General features: G+C 43.3%; 1 protein-coding gene across 21 annotated transcripts in view; it reads right to left on the bottom strand.

The window, feature by feature from the left end:
• Positions 1 to 20,785, bottom strand: part of CELF1 (CUGBP Elav-like family member 1) — a 76,916-nt gene that overhangs the window by 24,913 nt on the left and 31,218 nt on the right. For 8 of the 21 annotated variants that reach the window (XM_090261475.1, XM_090261476.1, XM_090261479.1 and 5 more), the window contains exons 2-6: positions 17,485 to 17,524; positions 12,703 to 12,854; positions 3,995 to 4,182; positions 2,101 to 2,183; positions 1,716 to 1,764 (exon numbers count right to left, since the gene is read on the bottom strand). In XM_090261475.1, coding sequence (XP_090117601.1) covers positions 1,716 to 1,764; positions 2,101 to 2,183; positions 3,995 to 4,182; positions 12,703 to 12,773 — 391 coding nt within the window. In that variant the 5' untranslated portion in view covers positions 12,774 to 12,854; positions 17,485 to 17,524. Of the gene's footprint in view, positions 1 to 1,715; positions 1,765 to 2,082; positions 2,184 to 3,994; positions 4,183 to 12,702; positions 12,855 to 17,484; positions 17,525 to 20,785 lie in introns of all 21 variants that reach the window. The other 13 variants (XM_090261466.1, XM_090261449.1, XM_090261458.1 and 10 more) reach the window with 5 other exon arrangements.

The raw sequence follows: 20,785 nt of genomic DNA, 5'->3' as shown, positions 1-20,785 counted from the left end.
GTCTAACTATCCACTTTCCTTTTCCAACTGTCCTATTGCGCACTAAGTTCTTCTTCCTACTTTATTCATTCCCCCCTTTAACTTCTGTCCATAAGAAATGATATTCATCAAAAACATTCCAACTTCTGATCAAGATGGTGACAATAGGTAAACACGGTCCGCCTCCTTGCACAACTACATCAAAATTACAACTAAAATATTGAACCACCATCACTCAGTACCATCAGAAATCAAGCTGAATGGAAATCTGACAACTACGGAATTAATGAAACCACATGCATTCAGACTGGCAGGAGGGGTGGAGATGCAGAATGGGCTGGTCCCCCATCCACGTGTGGTGAATAAAAATTTGGGAGGGATCTATCAGGAGCGAGCAGTCCCAGCCTCACTGGGAACCACCCAGGGTTCCAGTGCCAGGAAGATAAACCCCCACAACTTCTGGCTGCAAAAACCAGCGAATATTGAGTAGGTGGAAGAAACTTCTGGAGTCCCAACCAGTTCTTCTTAAAGAACCCACACATGGACTTAATTAGATTCACTCCCTCTGAGCTCCAGCACTGGGGTAGCAGCTTGAAAGGCACCAGTGGAATTTGGGGAGGAAATGAATTATCTGGCCTCAAGGAAAGAGCTGGGGGACAACTTTCTCCCAGACAGAAAGGTGGGCAGAGGCCATTGTTCTTTTTCTGCACTCTTCCCCAATAGAGCCACAGAACTGGTAGGCTGGTGCCATAACTGAGACTCTATCAACCAGGCTATTTGCCCCATCCTGGAGCTAGTCTTGACTCGTGGTTCACAACTTCCTAAACCCTCTCTAACAAGCAACAGCTGGCCTCAGTGAGCCCTCAGCCCCTGTACCTCTTGCTAAGGTACCCCAGGCCCCGCACGAGCAGCAGCCATCTCAGATTGCTTTGTAGCTCACGCAGGGTGGTCCCAGGCAAAACACAGGTGGGGGCTGACCTTGGCCTGCACCACTCGGGAAACCCCAGGGTACCCAGTGGACAGCTAGAGACCATGTTGGAGCACCACCACCCTGCCCCTGCATAGCTGATCCTCCATGAAAGGGGGAGGTTGGTGGTCATGGCTTACAGCCAGTCCTTGCAGCTGACTGGTCTGGGTAAATCCCTCCTACTGATCTGCCAACAGCAACCAAGGCTCAACTATAAGAGAAGGGTGTACTCAGTCCACACAAAGGGCGCACCTTGAGTACCCAACATGGGTGATAGGGGAGGCTGTGCCACTGGAACCCACAGGACACCTACTACATTGGGCCACACTACCAAGACACGGAGCCATAGCAGCTCTATCTAACACACAGAAACCAACACAGGGAGGCTGCCAACATGAGGACACAAAGCACATGGTCCAAATGAAAGAACAGATCAAAACTCCAGGAAAAGAGCTAAACAAAACAGAGATATGCAATTTACCAGATGCAAAGTTCAAAACACTGGTTATAAGGATGCTCAAGGAACTTAGTGAGGGCCTCAGCAGCATAAAAAAGATCTGGGTCAGAAATGAAGGATACACTAAATAAAATAAAGAACTATCACAATATATGTCAACACATTATGATGTACATCTGAAATTAATATAATGCTATATGTCAATGCTACCCCAAGAAGAAATCACTTAGAACACAATGCAATCCAGACGCCATGAGAAGCAAACCAACCAGGAAGAAACCTGATAAAGGGAGAGCCTCTGTGCTTGCTTACCGTTGTTCTTCTCACTGTCGGCAGGTTTCATCTGTATAGGATGATGCATCTAAAAAGGGAAATGCAGGTGTATTACCACTGTGCACACTGAAGGCAATCAGAAATACGAGGACTTTAAAAGGAATACCAAAACTAGAGCCCCTAAGAGCTCTCCTGACCTCGCGTTTGACTATCTCATGACCTTTTCCCCACACAATATCAAAATAGTCAAAATTTTCTTGGCAAGAGAGTACTTTCAGTCTATCTTCTTTAAATGTTCCCTTTACATTCATTCCCGTGACAGTCACCCTTTCTCCAAAACGGTTTTCACTGTGTACGTGACACATGTAAATATGTTCCGTGTCACAACCACCACGGTTCTACTTACTAGTAGGAGCTTTCTTACCCCTGGGAGGACCTTCATGTTGTGAAGAGCATTCTGTGCTTCTAATGCAGCTTTGCGGGTGTAAAATGTAACAAAACAGCACCCTGCAATAAACAAGATTCACAAAATCAAACCTGTCCTTTGAAAGCAGAGAATTCCTAGAGCGTGCAGTCCTCCTCAGACATACGGGGCTGGGGCAAAAGCAGGTTTACAGTTGCGAGTATGAGAAACACTTTATTCGTATATTATTATTGTATTATTTCCCACACAAACAACTGTAAACCTACGTTTGCCCCATCCTGCATTAGAACTTTAAAGGGCAGGGTTCATTAAAATTAGCCAAGAGAGATGGGGGTGGGGGACATAGAGACAAACACACGCAACCTAGCAGAGAAAAAGAAATTGATTTCTATGCATTTTCTTTATTGTTATAGTCTCTTAGGTCTTTTTAAAATTTTTATTTATTGATTTTAGAGAGAAAGGGGGAGGGGAGAGAGAGAGAGAGAGAAAGACGCAGAAATATCAAGTTGTTGTTCCACTTATTCATGCATTCACTGGTTGCTTCTTGTTTGTGTCCTGACCTGGAATAGAACCTGCAACCTTGGTGTATCAGGACAGTGCTCTAACCCACTGAGCTACCCAGTCAGGGCCTAGTCTCAGTTCTATTTCTTTAGCTATTCCTGTAACTTCTTTGGGAAAGATGACTTCCCTTACAAAGGTCACAATACCAAGCCTTTCAACCCACCCTATTTGCAGCACCAGGCAGTATGCTGGGCAAGAGGACTCAGCTACAAACAAGACAGATGGGGGCCTTGAACTCTCGTGGCTCTTTGTCTACCAGAAACTCTTTCTTTTTAGAACAAACCACTCCTTACATTTTAGCCAATTTTTACCATATGCCTCATACATAATTATCAATTATAAAATGACTTAAGAGCAAGATCCTCTTAGTATCTTTTTTTGGACTCTTCGTTGTCATCAAATATAATTAAACTTCTAACAGCACATAGTGCTGAGAGAGATCTGTAGATTTTGGGTTTTGTATCTTTGCTGGGGGTAGGAGGGAGGAGGTGGACCCTGTAAATCTTGTGTCCATAGTGCATGAGATACGATACAGAGTTCTTTCAAAATCACTGTACAATTAAGATTTTAAATTTCCTGTACGTTATACTGCCATTTTATCTTCTTGGTTAACTATGCCAAAAAGAGAAAATAATTTCTGCTTCTAGATCCGGTTATAAAACTGGTTTCAAACATGACAATCATACTTGTTCACATCTGCACTATAGAACAGCTTTCACAGAAAACTACTCCAAATTGGTCACTTAGGAAAATAAAAAGTATGTTTGTGTGTGTAGGGGACAAGTTAATGCCTTATCTACCATCAGTCCTGTGAAACTTCCACTCTGCTGAGTATTTCTGGGAGCAGATCAGCCCTTCTTCTCCTGGTCATTTTATAGACTACAGCAAACAGGTTACCTATAAACAGGGCCCTCCTACTTGCTAAGCCATCCTGCGAGGCTCTACGTACTCTAACAGAAATCCACGGGTACACGGACAGTCCTTTTCGTTCGGCCTGCCCTAGCCAAAACACTAAAGAAAATCATATGTGGTTGGTTTATGTAACTTAATTTCTGTCAGTCAATTCACTCTCATGATCAAATGAGATACTCGCATGAGTCTGTCTCTTGAATTTAAAGCTCTCACAAAGGACTACCCAAGATCCAATTTACAAATCATCCTCATGAAGTCACCTTAACTTTTCACTTTTAAGCCACTGAACGTGTTTGAGCTGGAATATAGAGCTAGAATAGAATAACAGATTCCACCCCCGCCCCCATGTGACCATAGGAACATTCTGGCAATGAGAGAACACGCACATGACAAAAACTACACATAAAACCCAGACCCTCACCTTTGCTCTGAGGAGGGTTTTGGCTCCTATCCCTTAGGACGTTGATTTCATAGACAGCACCATACTGTTCAAAGAGTTCCCTCAAGTCCTTCTCAGACCAGGTCCTCGGGACCTGGCCCACAAACATCTTAATAGCATCAAGATCCGGTTGGTCTGGGTGGTCCAGGGTGCCGTTCATTTTCTTTGAGCTGCATTGGATAAAATAAAACTAGTATTATGTATTAATGTTGCATTCCAGAGGGAGTTTTCTTTGCTTTAAAGATCTCAACTACTTCTTGGGAAAGTAGGGGGGGGGGAATTCTACTTCCTTTACTTCCATTCAATTTACCAGAGTTCCCTGGTCCTCTCTCACCATGCCTCCCACTCCCATTAGAATGAAATCCCCCAACTAAAGTCACCATTCTGATTAAAGATCCTGGATTTTAATTAAGAAACAGAGTGTCATTTATTCCTTGTCTACCATGAAAACTCTCAGAAGAACTTGAGGTGAAGTTCCTACAGCAAATTTTAGTCATTTTAAATGTCCATAAAAATTACAAAGGACGACTGATTATGAATAAGGTTCAGGGCTGTCAATGAATACAAGGATAGGTAGAAAGCTTTCTCTCAGTAGCACTGGAGCAGAAGCACTTGACCTCCAAGGCCTATGCTAAGGGCTGACTAGAGTGTTGGTCTTTGAGTGTGGCTGTCTCACATGCTAACCCTGGTGGCCCTTTGAGTCCGGCCCCAGACCAGAACAAAATGGCGCCTCTTGGCCTCTAACAAATGATTATTGTATAAACAAGGATGTCGTCAGTCTAGGATTTTATTGTTTCTAAGTTATCCAATTTAATGCTATTTTTCCAACTTTACCAGTTAATTCCTTTACCACCTGCAACCATTACAACACCGACAAATCCCTCCAACCCTATCACGCAAAGCTTGCAATGCACACGCTTTAATGCCTTCACTGCTACCGCTGCAACTACAAGAACCTGGGGGGAGTCTTGCACTATAAATACTTCCACCACGCCAAATAAATCGAAGAGCTTCTCTATAGTGCTTCAACTGATATTCCAAAGAGCCAGCATAATTAACTTTTCTATTAGTGTTTGCTGCTTCCTCCAGAACTATATCATCATATTCAAATGTGCCATGTTTTAGTATCCAATCCCAAATAAATTATAGTTTTCATTAAAGGGAAAACCAGTTTTTGCACCATTGTTACCTTTTGACTAGTATTTGAAGATCCTTGAGAATGATGAACCTAGGAAAGCAGCTCAACCTGTCTTTTAATCCCTGCACCTCTTATAACTGAACACCCACAATGACTCCTCGTTAATCTAGCAATAACTTATTATCCAGAGCGGTTAAGACAATCCATCCGACTCTTCGACGCTATGTCGGTAATGGTTCCCCATCCTCCAGCTCTTAGTCTAGAGATCCTTGGATGCAGAAACTGTTTTATTTCCTATTCCTTCTTGTGGCCACACCTGGAATAGGACCTGGTTCAAAGTAAGTACTCAGTGTGGGACGGGAGACATTTCTTGTTCTCATGCTCAACAATTTCAATATTAAGCAACTAACTGACAGAAATGAATGCTGTGCATTAAGAGGGATCACAAATTAAAGAGCTATTATTGTATATGATTACTTGACTGTCACAGGATTAATCTGCCTGTAGTAGAGGGTAAAGAGAGCCAAATACATGCTGACAGATGATGACGGGACTGTGGGCGGTGGGCACACGGTGCAATATACAGATCACGTACCACAGAAACCTACATTTGAAACCTGTATAATGTTACTGACCGGTGTCGCCCCAATAAATTCAATTTAAAAAAAAATCTTAAAATGGACTATGACTAGTGAAACAATGAGTGTCACCCCCTACCATCTGCTCCCCAACAACTTTAATTACCAAGTTTAATATTTTATTAAAAGGTTGTTAACCTTGCCCTGACTGGTGCGGCTCCGTGGACTGAGCGCCGGCCTGTGAGCCTGGAGGCTGCAGTTCGACTCCCAGTCAGGGCACAGGCCTTGGCCGCAGGGCAGGTCCCCAGTTGGGGGCAAGGGAGAGGCAACGATCAGTGTTTCTCTTCCTCTCTTTCTCCCTCCCTTCCCTTCTAAAGATAAATAAAATACTAAAAATGTTGCTAGTCTTTACTTATATTTCTATTCTAGGGAGGGTTAACATAAAGCCCCAATGATGCTCAGAATATGTTTTGACGATAAGGCAGCTGACAGCCATTTTCAGGAAGAGTCGGGGTTTTATTAACTAGTATGACATTGCAGGCAACTGCTTCCAGCTTGTCCCCTCTGGCTGTATTTGTGTGCTGTTTCTAAGCTTTCTACATCACTGTAAAGTACAAAGGCGTAAACACAGTCAACATGTGGACTGTGGTTATCCAAAAGTTCAGTGGAAACTCAACATTCCAGAGCAATGCTCTTCTTTCTCTCTTTACTCTCCAAATCCTCCTCCATGTCTTCGTTCCACCTAGTGCAAGAGCGACACCCCCACCCCAGTGCATTAGAAGAGTCCCCAAGGGCAGTCCTGCCCAAGTGCCCAAGGACCAGGGGCAATCTTCAAACTTAACTCTTTAGAAACTTTTACAGAAACTGGACCAAGTAATTTTGGACATGTTCAATCTAATAATAATAAAAAGACACAAAACGCAAGCTTACACCTTTTTCCCCCTACTCAACTGTTTTTACTGCCCTTTGTAAGCTGGGAGGAGGGAGACAGGACGCAGTCCTTCTCAGTTTGAGCAGTACTTCTACAGCACAGCGAGTGGTCAGGCCGGGCTCGAGATGCTGCGGGGATCATGCACCTGGAGCTATGCGCGGGCTTGTTCCCTCCCCCAGTAAATACTGGGCACTGCCTTGCACAGGCCAGGCACTGAGTTAGATGTTGTATACTCCGGGGAATAAGGAAAGCATTTCGTTGGAGCACATGAAGACAGAGTTAGAAATAAAAGTAACATCAGCTACAGATGATCTAAAAAAGAAGAGGGAAAAGCAACCACATGCATGTCTGTGTACATGTAATAAGCAGTCACAAACTTCCTGCTGTGTCTGAAGACATGAGCAACAGTGCTCTTCTACCCTCAACCTGCCACACCTACCTCCAGTACGTATGTCGTCCTTGGTTAAAAGTAACCACTGCATAAAAGTGACCAGGGACAAGGCACCTAGTGTGACAAGCCACGGATCCCACGTCATTCACGTGTGGCATTTACTCTACACATAGCACTAGGTCCATTCTCACATCTGTGCCTTACCTCCCAACGATGAAGAGCTGCTCAGGGCCAGGGATCGTGAATTAGGTATAGTTATTAGATCCACTCGATCCAATGAACTCAGCAGCCCCTGGAGAACTGTCTGTGGTGCACCTGTCATTTCTAAAAGGCAAGTCTGTAAAGTTCTTATCTTGTGTGGAGGTACTGAGTGGGGAGTAAGTGGGAGAAAGGAAAGGCAGGGCCTGCAGCAGCGAGAGAAGAGGGAGATGAGAAGGCAGCAAGGGCTTTAGGGGCGAGGCATGGCACCAACCCAGCTCTTTTTATGTTCTGCTTCTGATAGCAGTAGCAGTGATGGCAGCAACTGGCAAGTAAAAAATCAGAAACTGAGAAACCAGGACCAGAGGCTGCCTTGTCTACCTGATTCTTCATGGAACATGCTAAAGGAAAATAGAAGAGAGAAGCAACTTAGAAGAGAAACGCGGAAGGGAAAACAAAGAGCTTTATTTTCAAAGCACATGTCTGTTCAAAATTCCTAAACTTCCTCTTCTCTCTCTCCCATCTTTCCCATCATCAAACTTCCCAGCTCAGGGGACAGAGCTGATGTTTGATCCCACTTCTTTCCCATCCCCCGGCCCCAGCTGACTAGACCAAGGGGTGGCTCTTAACCCAACAAGCTGATTCACTGGCTGGCCAGAAACCTAAGATCATGGCCTATGCTTAAAACAGAAAGAGAGGCTTGACCAATCAAGTTCCCCTACAGATGCACTGAGACAGCAGCCACCAGCCACACGTGGCTGTTTAAATTTAAAAATCCAGTTCCTCGGTCGCACTAGCCACACGTGACTCGTGGCTACTGCACTGGACAACGGAGATACAGAACATTTTTATCCACACAGAAAGCTCTATCGCCAACACTGCTCTAAAGAATCTGGACTTGGTTAACAGAAAGAGGCAGTTAGTGGTGAAGTCAGAAGTGGAAAAGGTTCCACTAGAGATAGTGTGAGTTAAGCTGACAAGATAAAAGGGCAAGTGGCAAGAGATAACAGGGGTCATTCTACAATATAGATGAAGTTTAAAACATGCTAAAGGAAAGAAGCTGATCACAAAAGGCTACATAGTATGTGAGTCCCTCTACAAGAAATATTCAGAACAGGCCAATCTACAGAGACAGAGAGTAGGCAAGTGGTTGCCTAGGAATGGGGACTGGGGGTAGGAGGAGAGAAGGAAGGGAATGATTGTTAATGGGCACAGGCTTTCTTTTTAGGGTGATGAAAATGTCCTGGGCCCTAGCCAGGTAGCTCAGTTGGTTAGAGCATCGCCCGATATGCCAAGAGTGTGGGTTCGAGCTCTGGTCAGGGTACACAGAAGCAGCAACCAAGGAACGCACGAATTAGTGGGCTAACAAATCAATTTTTTTTCTCTCTCTCTCTCCCAAATCAATAAATTAAAAAAATTTTTTTTTACTTTTTTTAAGAAAAAAAAATGTTCTGTAATTAGACGGCAGTGATAGTTGTGGATATAGTAAAAATCACTGAAGTGTGCAGTTTAAAGGGTCAATTTTATTATGTGAATTATGGTTCAATGAAAGAGACAGACAGATGACAGAGAAGGGGAGTAAGGAATCAGGAGACAGGCTGGAAGGGCAGGGCAAGGCAAAGAAAGCCACGCTGCAACCCCAGTTACAAGGCAGATGAAGAGCAAACGCAGCGGCCCATGTAAAGAACAGAATACATTTCCTGAATCAGAAAGAGAGTTTTTGTGTTTTCCAGCTTCGGAGTTCCAGATTATATTGTAGCTCAGTCCATAAGTGTCCTTACAAAAAACCCCTTAAATATTACTTCCACATATGTTTAAAAATCATTTCCAAAACCTTTCCTCACTCACTTTTTCACTCTCTCCTCATTACCTGTGGACTTCTACTTGTTAATTTACAAACAGAAGGATTTTAGGTACTTACCAATCTCCCCATTTCCCAGCGGGCATAAATACTTTCTGCGTCCCAAACTCCCGCCACCACCCACCCCAACCGGGTCCCTCCAGCTCACATACTGTGCTGTGGAAGAGGTGGCACAGAAGAATGTCAGAATAAAAAGGACCCCGGCCTGAGTTACTTACCAGCTGCTCCCTAGTGAGAACAAGACAGAATGTGTCTATGCTGGAAGGAAGTAATTTTCATTTGGATAAAGGAAGCGCTTCCTATGTGAGTTGGGAAAAGCTATCAATAAAGGTTTTTAAGTCGCGCCTCAATAACAGAACAGCTAACAATCTGCTTGTGAAGGTTTTCGACCTTCTTCCCTGAGGTATTGGAGATAATGTCCGCAGCACCCATCTCTGTAATCATCTCTATAAAAAAACTCACAGGACTTATCGTTCATTCAACTTATTTTCCAAGTTCCAGCAATGTGCCAGATACTACCCACTGTCAGGGTCTATTAAAGAGGCCTGAACAATTCCTGCCCCGGAGGCAGTGGCACTGAACAAGTGGAAGGACATAACTAATACCCAAGAGATGCTTTAACAAATGAATGGAAGTTCTGTGGGCAGAGTGGCTGATACAGTTCGTTTGATCTGGAGGAGGGAGGAGTGTGCAGGAATGGAAGCCGCAAGGACTAAGCTGCGGGGAGACATGCCCCGCAGCAGGGAGGCACGCGAGGGTGAGGAAACGGGAAGGACTTGGGAGGGAGCGGAGCGACGACTCAGACAACATTAGAAAGGAAGAAAAAGGACTTGAGAAAGTTAAAGGTTGAGTATTAAAATATTCAAAATATTAGGAAAAAAGAGAAAATATGTATATTAGGAAACTGATACAAATAAAGAGATAGGTTGGAGAGAACCAGTGAGGGGCTTTCCATGTTATACTGGAAGGGCTGGACTTTATCCCAAGATTTTGTCTTTTAAAAGACATCTGGTAATAATCTAGATGATAAAGTGAGAAAATATGAAGACCGGGAAGCTCTTGAAAAAATTAGCTGCCAAGATTAGGAACGAGTCTTGAGCAATGCTGAGAAATATCGGCAGCAGGGTCCAGGGAACCTGGAGATCACCTAGGAGATGAGGTAGGGAAGACTCACTCTTGGATCCTAGTGCAGACAATACGAGGCATTATTTCTGCGTGGGGAAGCCTTCAGATAGAGATAAGTCAATGGACAGTTTGTAAAACAAAGTCATAAAGTTCAGGGGACACTTACAGGATACATAGAACGATCTGAGAATCAGAAAAGCACATTAATGCTCCCTTAAGCAATGGGAGAGCTGAAAGAAAAGACCTAAGATAGAACCCTTGGAGAACATCCATGTCTTCCGGTACAAGCCAAGTAAGAGGAGCCAGTGGAAGCTGAAGAGTGGTCAAAGTAGAATCAAGGACACTGTTACAGGAGGGAACAGGAACCAGGGCTCAGGTCCCCGGGCTCGTCCACAGCTCCTCCACAAGTTCTCTGTTGTGAGAAATTTTGAAATAAGATACATTGCTAGATCACATTCCCAGGCAGTATCACTTCAGAGAGAAAACCACTGATGTCAAGCCACCTGCTGCAGTGCGAGTGTCAAAGGGCTTAGAATCCAAGAAAGAGGCAAGCGCACAGCATTCTCAAGATCTTTCATCTTCTCGGCTCTGTGGTGTGTATCTGGTGTATGGTGTCTACTGAGGCCTGAGGACTTCCAATAATAAGAATTGACGGGTAACTGTTCAAAGACACCCGAGGCCTGGTCTAGGGGACAAAAATAAAGAGTATATCATTAAACTTGCATTACAGGCCAAAGGCTGACACCAACTCTCCTCTGGACACGTCAGTTTTAGCCCCTCAGCTGACTTTTTCTTCCGTTAAATAGGGGCGATAGCCTATGCCCAATTAACCTCAAAAAGCTGCTGCAAAGTTGGAAGACTAAAACAGAGGCCAACGCGTTTGAGGAAAAAACGATGTAACAGTCTACTCCCTGATGGCCTTTATTCGGAATGACCCATATTCAGTCGATTTGCTATCAAACTCTAGTGGGCATGAAAACCACATGGGACATTGTTAAAAAACAGACTCTTAGACCCTATTCCAGCATAAGACTATTTGGGCATGGGTCCAGGAATCCGCATTTTATGTTCCAGGTAACTTTCATGCAGTGTTCCATGGGCCAGACTTCATGGGATACTGAATCAGTCCAACCTCTTAAAAGATGAGAAAACAGACTGAGGAAAAAGCTGTATCTAAGGGCTGAACAACAGGCCGTGGCAAAGCACAGAGAGAGTGTTACAATGAAAGATGATTTGAGCCACAAAGTCCTGTTTCTAGGGATCATGTATCTGGTACATGGGAATAATTTTTATTTTGCCGTCTTTACGATGGCATTCACTGCCATTTCACCCGTTATCTACAGCTAAAATAGAATGTCCGCAGTAAAGAACTCTCATAAAAGACATCTACATTACTATTATTTTGGAGACTACAGGGAAGGCACAGGATCCACTTCGAATAAGCAAGCCAGGTAACTTTGAGGACCACCAAACTATCCCATGAAGAGCTGTTCCCAATCCGCTGTTTTCCATTGTTACACCCAATCCCAGGGTGGCCTGATTTGCACATGGAGGCCTAGACTCAAAGACTTGCAACGACCATCTGTTACCCAGGGAATAGTCTACCAGTTAATATTCTTGGCTTTGAATAATCTAAGATGCATTCACATGAGGTTCCAAGACACTCTGAAGCCTGGTTAAAGTAATGGAAATCAGGAGTTAGAAATGCAGTCTCCACAAAGCCCAGAATTCAGGCCCCCTGTAGCCCTAACTAGGGGACAGGGTAGCGTTTTCATTCTGTACAATGGCAGTGTCATTTCTAGAACAGTACTGCAAACTGATGAGGATTCTCATCCCCATGTTCAAAATTTATTTGGGCACATTTCCAATCAAGATTGGTCCAATGTGGGGGGAAAAGGCATCTGACACCTCCCAAATCATGTACTGTGCTGCATTTTGAATTAGATTGGGGGGGGGGTCAAAATCTAGAATTATAGCTTAGATGTCAATATATCATTCTGCATATACTACTAAATACACCCTCTGTGATATGAGTCTACTAGTCTCCTCTGTGATGAGTCTAAGAATTGATCATTAAAAATAAGCGCCTTCCCTAAAGATCATTTGCATTACATACCCAACCCAAAGTAATAAAACTACAGTTTCAAAAAATTACCTTGGACCCTAACATATGGGCAAACACTACAGCTTGAAGGGACAGGAGCTAGCATACTTGATGGGACGTTGCTGGCCATGTATCAAATGTACCCTCTTATGTACAGAACTTCATCACAGCCTTGAAGAAAGAAATCAGCAGTAATAAGACAGAATAAAGCTAACAGAAAACAACAACAGTGTGGACTTTGGCTTCCTTCCTCACCCAGTTTTTTCTTCTTTTAAGGAAAGGGACCAGTTTCATTAAATAACAAAGAAATCAACCCAGTTCCTCTGCTTATGATAAAAAAAAGTTAGACAACAAAAATACTTACACGGGACTGGAATTCAAAGAGCAATGATCCACCATCATTTCTGGAAGGAAATCCAACTTAAACGCGGCCATCACCTCACTCTCCCCTTCAGAAGCCACTGCTAGTAACTTGCTGCAATTGTCTGATCCACAAATACACACAGCTTTAGCTTCCTGGGCCCCACAAAAAACACAAAGTGGAAACAGGAGCTCAGGGAAACCGGCAGGAAGGGCCACAGAAGCAGGCAGGGCTGGGGAAGGGAGAGGGAATAACGGATTATAAGGGGGCTGGGACTGTGTGAGGGGGGGCTCAGCCCGGCACACAATGGAAGTGCTGATGCGCCAGGCTCGTTTTGTGAGATTTTCCCTGGCGAAGCAGTACTGTGTGCTCTGTCAGACAAATAGAGTGTCAAATCCATGACGATAGCAGCGGCTAACAGAGCAGAAGAAACACAAACTTGTTCCACATCTTCCAGACTCCTCTCCCTGCAAATCAGTTTTTGAGGGTGCCCCAAATCTGATAATCCCTGAAGGGGCGGGGGTGAAGCTCAGCTTCTCACCTTATGTGGTCTGAAAATGTCTTTGAGAAGAAGAGCTGGGTTGTTAGCCTTGGTCTGACCTCAGGTTCCATATGCCAAAGACAGCCATGAGCACAGTGCTTGGCTCCAAACCCAGAAGAGCAGGAAAGGAGCACCGCTGGTTCAGACCATCAGAAGCAGGCCAGAGGCCAGCTGGTTGAAGAACTGGCCCCCAGAAACTTACTGCTCACATACTACTACCTGTACTGGACTGATCTTGCTTTCCTGATGGTGTTGACAGCATAGTGTACGTCCTCATCAGAGTGAAGAACTTTAAAAATTGCTGCCTCAGTGACCTTCTTTAGGTGGCACAAGGCAGAACTTCTTTACTAACTCTGGACCTTAATTTGCCAGAGAATTTAAAAGGTACAAATGAAAATGGCATTGTACTATTCTGCCTCATGACAGAGAACTAGGAAATAATGTCTTTTCAGTTGTCTAACCTTCCTCATAATGAAAAAGAACGGGGGCCTGCTAGGGACAAACACCGGAACACCTAAGGAAGGACAGAGAAATGGAGACTAAGCCTCTTCGTTCTCTGTCCTCTTTTAAACTTGCTAAAACCAGGACTAATGAATGCACACATAAAAATGCTATGTGGGTGAGCAGCGGAGATGGATATACTTAGCAGTCAAGGCAGATGTGGCGCTCCCGTTCTCGATTTAGCTCCACATCCCTCCCAACAACAAATGGTGGCATTTCAATATTTAGGCGATGACTCTAAAACGGCATCTCTGAAGGCTCCCAAATTTGCATATTTATCATTAGGGTTGCCTTACCTCAAAAATTTCACTTCCCTCAAGCTCAGTTAACAACACAGGGAATTTGGGAAAAAAGAAATTCTGTTTAGCCTGTAAAAAGGTAAGTGAATGAACTCCTAAAGGTGTGGAGTTACTTTTAAAAAAATACTGAAAGGCACCATGTCGTCGTAAAGGCCTCAATGTTCTAGTCTGTGTAACACTGGCTGACATCTGTCCCGCATGTGACTGGGGACGGCAGTAACTGACCACCCCAAATTTAAAACTCTAATAGCAGTTAACTACCATTCTATTCAGTCAGAGGCCCCAGCTCATCTGACCTACTGCTTCCCAGGCAGAAGCGGCAGGAGCTCTCTTCCCTCCTACTACAGGAGGAAGCAGAAACAGGGTGCAAGTGAAGGGAGACTATGTGGCTGGCACACAATACACAGTTCCCCACGCCCTGATTCCGCCAGACAGGCAGAGGCTGCTAACCAAGCCGGGACTGGTTAAGTAACTGGTTAGGTTCGTCCTAGTTTCTCCTGTGCACCCTGGAGCTGATCATGTGCCTCCTCCTACAGAAAGACACCTGGATCAAGGCGTGAATATGTGAGGTCAGTTAACTAAATTAGATCTTGTAGTTCAACAATCCCTTTTAAAGGAATTAACAATTTTTTAAAGAATCCCACTGGTTATAGTAATGTTTTAATTATTCGGTAAAAATACACGGCTTTTAATTACATCGCTATTTCCATCAGAACTACATCTGTAGTGAGAGCGTGCTCAAGTGTGGGAGACCTCACTGAGCAGGCCGGCACCACTCACTGTGTGGAACACCGTCCATTGCTGACGGGAATTTTTACCAAGCTAAGTGTGGGAAGCACGTAATCACAGAAATGTTTTAAAATCCATTTTACAATATATAAAGCAACTCTGCTTTAAAAACCGACAAGGTGGAAATGTTATTACATGAAGGACGATGCTTTTCTTTAGGCAGGTCGCAAGAGTTATCTCAGTATAATTAAATTCAACATGCTTATGCAGGGGGCAGTGAGCACGGAAATTAATCACAAGTCACTCAATTTTAGAAAAGGGTTACAAAGTTAAACGATGACAAAAACAATTATGGATATACAAAATGCAGGTGTTAAATTAAAAAGTGGGATTAAAAGTTATTCACCAAAAAAAAAGTTGTTTTTAATTTCTAAGTCAGAAACACATTCCAGGCTTCCGCCACAAAGGAGGCATCAGAAATAAAGAGTTGGCAGGAAGGGTTATAACCACGGGCCACTGCGACAGAAGGCCTCAACTGTCCCTCAGTCCTTTTCACCACTTGTCCTCACTAGGAATTTCCATTCGTAGGTCCCTCTTCTTTCTTTGGTTGTCTGTCTCGGTTTTCTTGGCTTTGAATATTCTATACTTCTAAGGGCAAGAATTCAATGTCTGATTATGTGTAAATTAGGTAGGGCAATCAGTCTGCTGTAACATTAAATGCCCAAATCATCAAGAACGATGGCTAGATAAGGGGAACCCTCAAAAGAATAGCACATGCTGCATTTAGAATATCTGAATGGTATAAACAGTTTAAAAACTGAAAAGAGAGAAATTCTAGAAATTACAGCCTTTTTTTTGGTCAAAAAGAGTGAAAGAGCAAAGAAAAACATAGTTGAGCAGGAAAAAAAAACCCAAACAAACAAATCTAAGTATCGTGTGGCTATCTTGATGTAACCAGGGAGTTAAATGACAGGTGAAGGGATTTTATCCTCCCACCTTGATAATCTCAGTGTGTTTTAAAGGGTTTCAAAATATGAGATATAGTTAGATGAGCTTAGAGGAAATTAGAGTCTACAACTAAATTACAAAAGAAAATCTATGTTGTCCCGGCTGGTGTGGCTCATGTACATTGAGTGCCGGCCTGTGAACCAAAGGGTTTGCCAGTTCAATTCCCAGTCAGGGCGGGCACATGCCTGGGTTGCGGGCCAGGTCCCCAGCTGGGGGGCACACAAGAGGCAACCACACATTGATGTTTCTCTCCTTCTCCTTCCCTCTCCCCCTCTCTAAAAGTAAGTAAGTAAATAAATAAATAAATAAATAAAAAGAAAATCTATGTCTAATTAAAAATCACCATCAGTTTATATAAGGAAGGTATAAAAGTCTAGGTAAGTCCTAACCACAGACGTTTAAGTAGACTGGATGTTCACTGCCACTCCCCTGCCCCGCCCCGAGCTTCTGGCTGTTATATGACGTAAGGAATGTAGAAAAGAAGCAATTGATACAACTTGAAAATAACAAATCAGAATAAATTAATTTACCTTAAACCCTTTATGGACTTAAATTTCACTTCAATATTTGAGTACTTCTACTATAATTAGTGGGTCTCCTAGAGTTGCCAATCCAGTGCCTTGCATATGCCAAAATATACTGAACTAAATTGGTAATGATCTCCTCGGCATCTCACTTTATGGGAGCTTCTTTGCAAAAATGTGACAAGTATAATTTAAAACAAACCAGAAAACTTTGTGAGTTTCCAGGAAAAATCTAGACAAGGAAAAAATTTCTGGGGGAAGAAGTTTTAAAGAATACCAAATATTGTAAATAATTTCCTATTTCAAATTTAAGATCACTGTAAGACAAAAAGCATTAAGTTTAGTGATTGTTATATGCAAGTTAGTTTGCCTGTAAAATTATCATATATGGGGTACTGAGAGGATATGACAAGGTGAAAGGGAGGAAAAGTACTGCCCTTTTTTGAAATCAAAAAGCTTTTCCACTTCCTTCCCCACCCTTAATCACTACGGTCTCCTCCCCCATCAGTGTCAAAGATAGGGACCAATAGAAACACCTCTTCTCTGCTTAGCGCTCTCAGCAAATGTCTAATACGCTCAGAGCCTCTCTTGAAGTGTCTGGGACTAATAAATTGCCCTGTCAAATTGAGACCACCCTTCAAATCAGGTCATGTTTTCAGATACCAAATTAGTTCCGGAACTTAAGTATAATTCTTTATTTAAACTCCAGCGCTGATTAAAAAAAATCAGTATGTTGAACAAATTCTGGTTCCAGGAGGGTAACGTTATCTGTGTGAAAACCATTAAGTTCTGTCCTCACCTTTGCTCTAGTTTATTTGGGGTCTTCAAGTTTTTAAGTGGAATGGCAAAGAAAGTTAGCTGGGTAGTTGATAATGTGCAGTACTGCTTTCCCCTCAACTCTCTCTCTCCCTCCTCCCCCCCCCCCACCCCCCCAGCTATTAGAACTAGTCAACAGCCAGTTCAATTGGGAGATAAATCTGCCTTGGAAAATTTTACCTACGGAGAGAGTACGGAAAGAGCTAAAGTATTTCTAGCTTCTTAGGAACAAGAAATTATATCCTATAATGTAGAAAAAAGCTATCACCTTTCTGAAGGCATTTTTTTCATATCTGCACAACAGGCCTCATGCAAGAAGGTTAAGAAGATGCCCACGGAGCACACCCATCCAGCAGTTAGCCCATACCTGTAGCTTTACACCTCCCTCTCTGGACTATGTCTTCACTCTAAAAAACCAAGGAAAGAAAAAATAAGTGGGCCATTCCTACACTTCTCACAATTCAGATATGTATCTTCTTTCAAAAGAAAAGCCCCCTTTGTCACCACGGCTAATGATAATTTTTTTAAAGAGCCCCTCCCTCTCCCATTTTTAAAGTATACAATACCTTAAAGATAAATTGCATTTAATATCTTAAAGCTAGTTTCAAAATGCCATCAACTTTTAAAGACAAGGAATTAAAGTACCAACCGACTTAAAAGAGGCTTGCCCCAAAATGTCACAACAAATTGTAAAACAATGATTAGGATTTACGAGGTTGAATTTCAATACATCTAAGTCACCAGAACAATCATTTTTAGTATCTGCTCTTGGATAGGAAACTACAATAAAGCCAAAAACTGCATAATTCTTTTTGCAATTAAGGATCGTGTTATTAATGTGGAGAGGCCACTTTATATTCCCCAAAGCAACCTTCCTGAATAGGTGCCAGGCATAAAACCTTTCAAAGGCAACCAAGTTCCTGCCTGCGTAAATGTATCTCGCTGGTCCTGGAAATGCAGGGAGGTGGTGAACCACTGAAACCAAAAAAAAACCCAGAAGATAAGGAAGTTAATTGAAGGTAAAAGCAAACAGAGGAACCACAAAACCAATTTGCTTTATTTTTAAACATTTCAAACAATCTCGCAAGTAAAGATTGATTCTGTAAAGCTGCCCAAATCCTCACAAACGTCGTCTGCAACTCCTCCAGCTACACACACACACAGAACTACTGCTCAAAGTCACGGAGGACAAGGTCTACACGGAAAAGGGTGAGAAGAACCCTGAAAGTCAAAACCAGAATCAGAACTGTGCACTACTACACTCTACCTACTCTCCCTGAAGACAAACATGCTACGCGACAAGCATAAAATCAGTGCTTAAGGACTTAATTTGACTTTCCATATGGACCAAATTGGTTTTCAGTTTTGCTGAAGTAGTGATTGATGCTTGTAAAAAGCAATCACTTGTGGGTGAGTGGGTGGGGGGAGCATGGAAAAAGTGGGACACCTGTAATAGAAAAAGACAATAAATTTTTTTTTTAAAGCAATCACATAAAAGAAAAGACTATTCTAACCAAAAAAACTTCTAGAAGCAGTTACTTTGACCTGCATATATCAAAAATTGTTAAGAAAAAGGAATTTATATATATTAAATTCACAATACCTTATACAATCCTGTAATATTATCACCATTTACAGTGCCGACCACTCTTAAGGATTTAGATGCTAAAATACTCTGCAGGAAGAACTCTAACCCCAAAGCTCATGGTCTGTCTGTCTTGAGAAATGTGACCATCATCTAGGAGGTATGAGCTTTTATTGAGACAGCACTGGAGTAGTGGTTACCTTGGAGGGTAGAGAGCAAGTCAAATTTCTACTTGTTAGCTTTATTCTAGAAAGTGTCAACGGCAAAGAAAAGACCAGGGAGTCGTGTGTCCTTCCCAAATGTTTCATGAAACATGCATAGAACAGCTGAGAAACCCTGCAAGACCAGACTCAGAGAGTATGCAGGCTGGGCATCTCCAGGATGCAGACCCAACAAGGAAGCCTGGGGTTGTTAAGAAGGGCCAGTGCATGAAAGGGTGAGGGACACTTGTCCAGGTCCCAGAGAACACAGCAGCCCTCAGTGGCATTAAGGAACGCCCTAACTGCCTAGCCAAGAATAGAGAAAAATGAATTCTTTAAAACAAACATGTAAGTAAGGTATCGATTACCCTACTCCTAAGTCACCCAAAGACTTCTTAAAGGAAAACTCAGACGCACAGAAAAGGATCGCAGTGTCTTACGCACACAGGTCCCAGTCACTCGGAGGGGACAGTGGGAAGCCTAATACACAAGAAGCGATTTCCTTTAAAAGCTGTGTTTTCCCAGTTTTGCTTTTCCTACGTTCTGTTGCCTGGCCTGTAAGAAAACAGAAATGCTTTGAGGAATGAAGAAAGCAAAATGGAAACTAAAAGTCTGAAGTCTTGAGTTTTTAACACCTTTCACTTCTGTGAGGCACCCACAAAACGCACGCAGCCCTGTGAGGGGGTCCGTAGCTCCGTGGGGCTCTGCAGGAGTCTGTCTCTGTGAACATCGCCCCCACCCCCCATTCTCAGTCACCGTGCAGGAAGGTGTACAATAAAGGTGGTTCCAAAGAGGCGGGAAAGGAGTGAAGGGGGAAAGGAGCACCGAAAAGGGGAGGGGAGGCAGGGGAGGCAGCAAAGGCGAGGAGGAGGAAGGGCAAGCTAGCTGAGGGCAGCACACCAGCAGCAGCAGGCGCAGAAAAGCTCGGTGACCTACATTAGGCCCAAACCCATGGCTTTGGCCTCATTAGTAAGACTCTCTCTTTTTTTAATTGAGGTAACATTGGCTAACAACTTTCTCTGTGTAATCTGTTGCGTGCTCACCACCAAGTCTGGTTTCCAATACATTGCCATATGTTTATTTGACCTCCTTCATCCACTTTGCCCTCCCCCACCCCAGTTCTCCTTCTCTGGTAACCACTATTCCGTTAAGATGCACTAACTCTTACTAATAAGTGTCAGTTAAGTGCTCTGAATACCTTGAGAAACTTCGTTGATATAAAGCAGAGAGCTAATGAAGAACTGAGCAACTGTTCAGATTATAGAGGTTTTCAAATATGTTTAAAAGCAGAAGTTTTTTCCCCCCTAAACATAGAAGTCAAACCATTGGGGTTGAAACAGAGGAGGGCAAGGCGGATCCCAGGTGTGTACCTCTCCTGGCCCTCAAGTTTAACCCTAACCCTAACTGGAAATATGAAAACAGGCCTGGACAACTCAAAACAATAGATAATCCACCGATTTTATATTCAGCTTTGAGATGGTTTTTTGAACAGCATTTTTTTCATCTTTAGTAATCTAATAATTACTACAAGGAATTTAAGATGCCATCAATGGTAACAAATGTGTGCATCCTCAATTAATGGTACGGTACTTAAAATCAGGGCACATCAGAGAAGGAAAACTCTGACTCCAAAAAACCTCCGCTGCCTTGCGGCATACCTCTTCAGGGGAAAGGCTAAGGGAGTAAACCCCGACAGAAAATCCGGAGCCGGAGTCCCTAAGGCGGTTTGACGTTGTAGTCAACACCGGCAACTCCTGCGGCGCACCTGAAGCCAAGCTGTATTGACTCCGTCTTTCCCTTGGATCCTTCAGCTGCGAAGAGAGGGGGGGTCTGCTGCATGGGCAACAGCAGACCCTCCATATCACCCTGCCCAGGCTCTGTAG

Source organism: Furipterus horrens, unplaced genomic scaffold (genome assembly GCF_987537825.1).
Source record: "Furipterus horrens unplaced genomic scaffold, mFurHor1.1.pri manual_scaffold_2, whole genome shotgun sequence".
In the NCBI taxonomy this organism is placed as follows: domain Eukaryota; kingdom Metazoa; phylum Chordata; class Mammalia; order Chiroptera; family Furipteridae; genus Furipterus; species Furipterus horrens.
The sequence above is the reverse complement of the archived record's forward strand: the minus strand, read 5'-3'. Positions and strand labels throughout refer to the sequence as shown.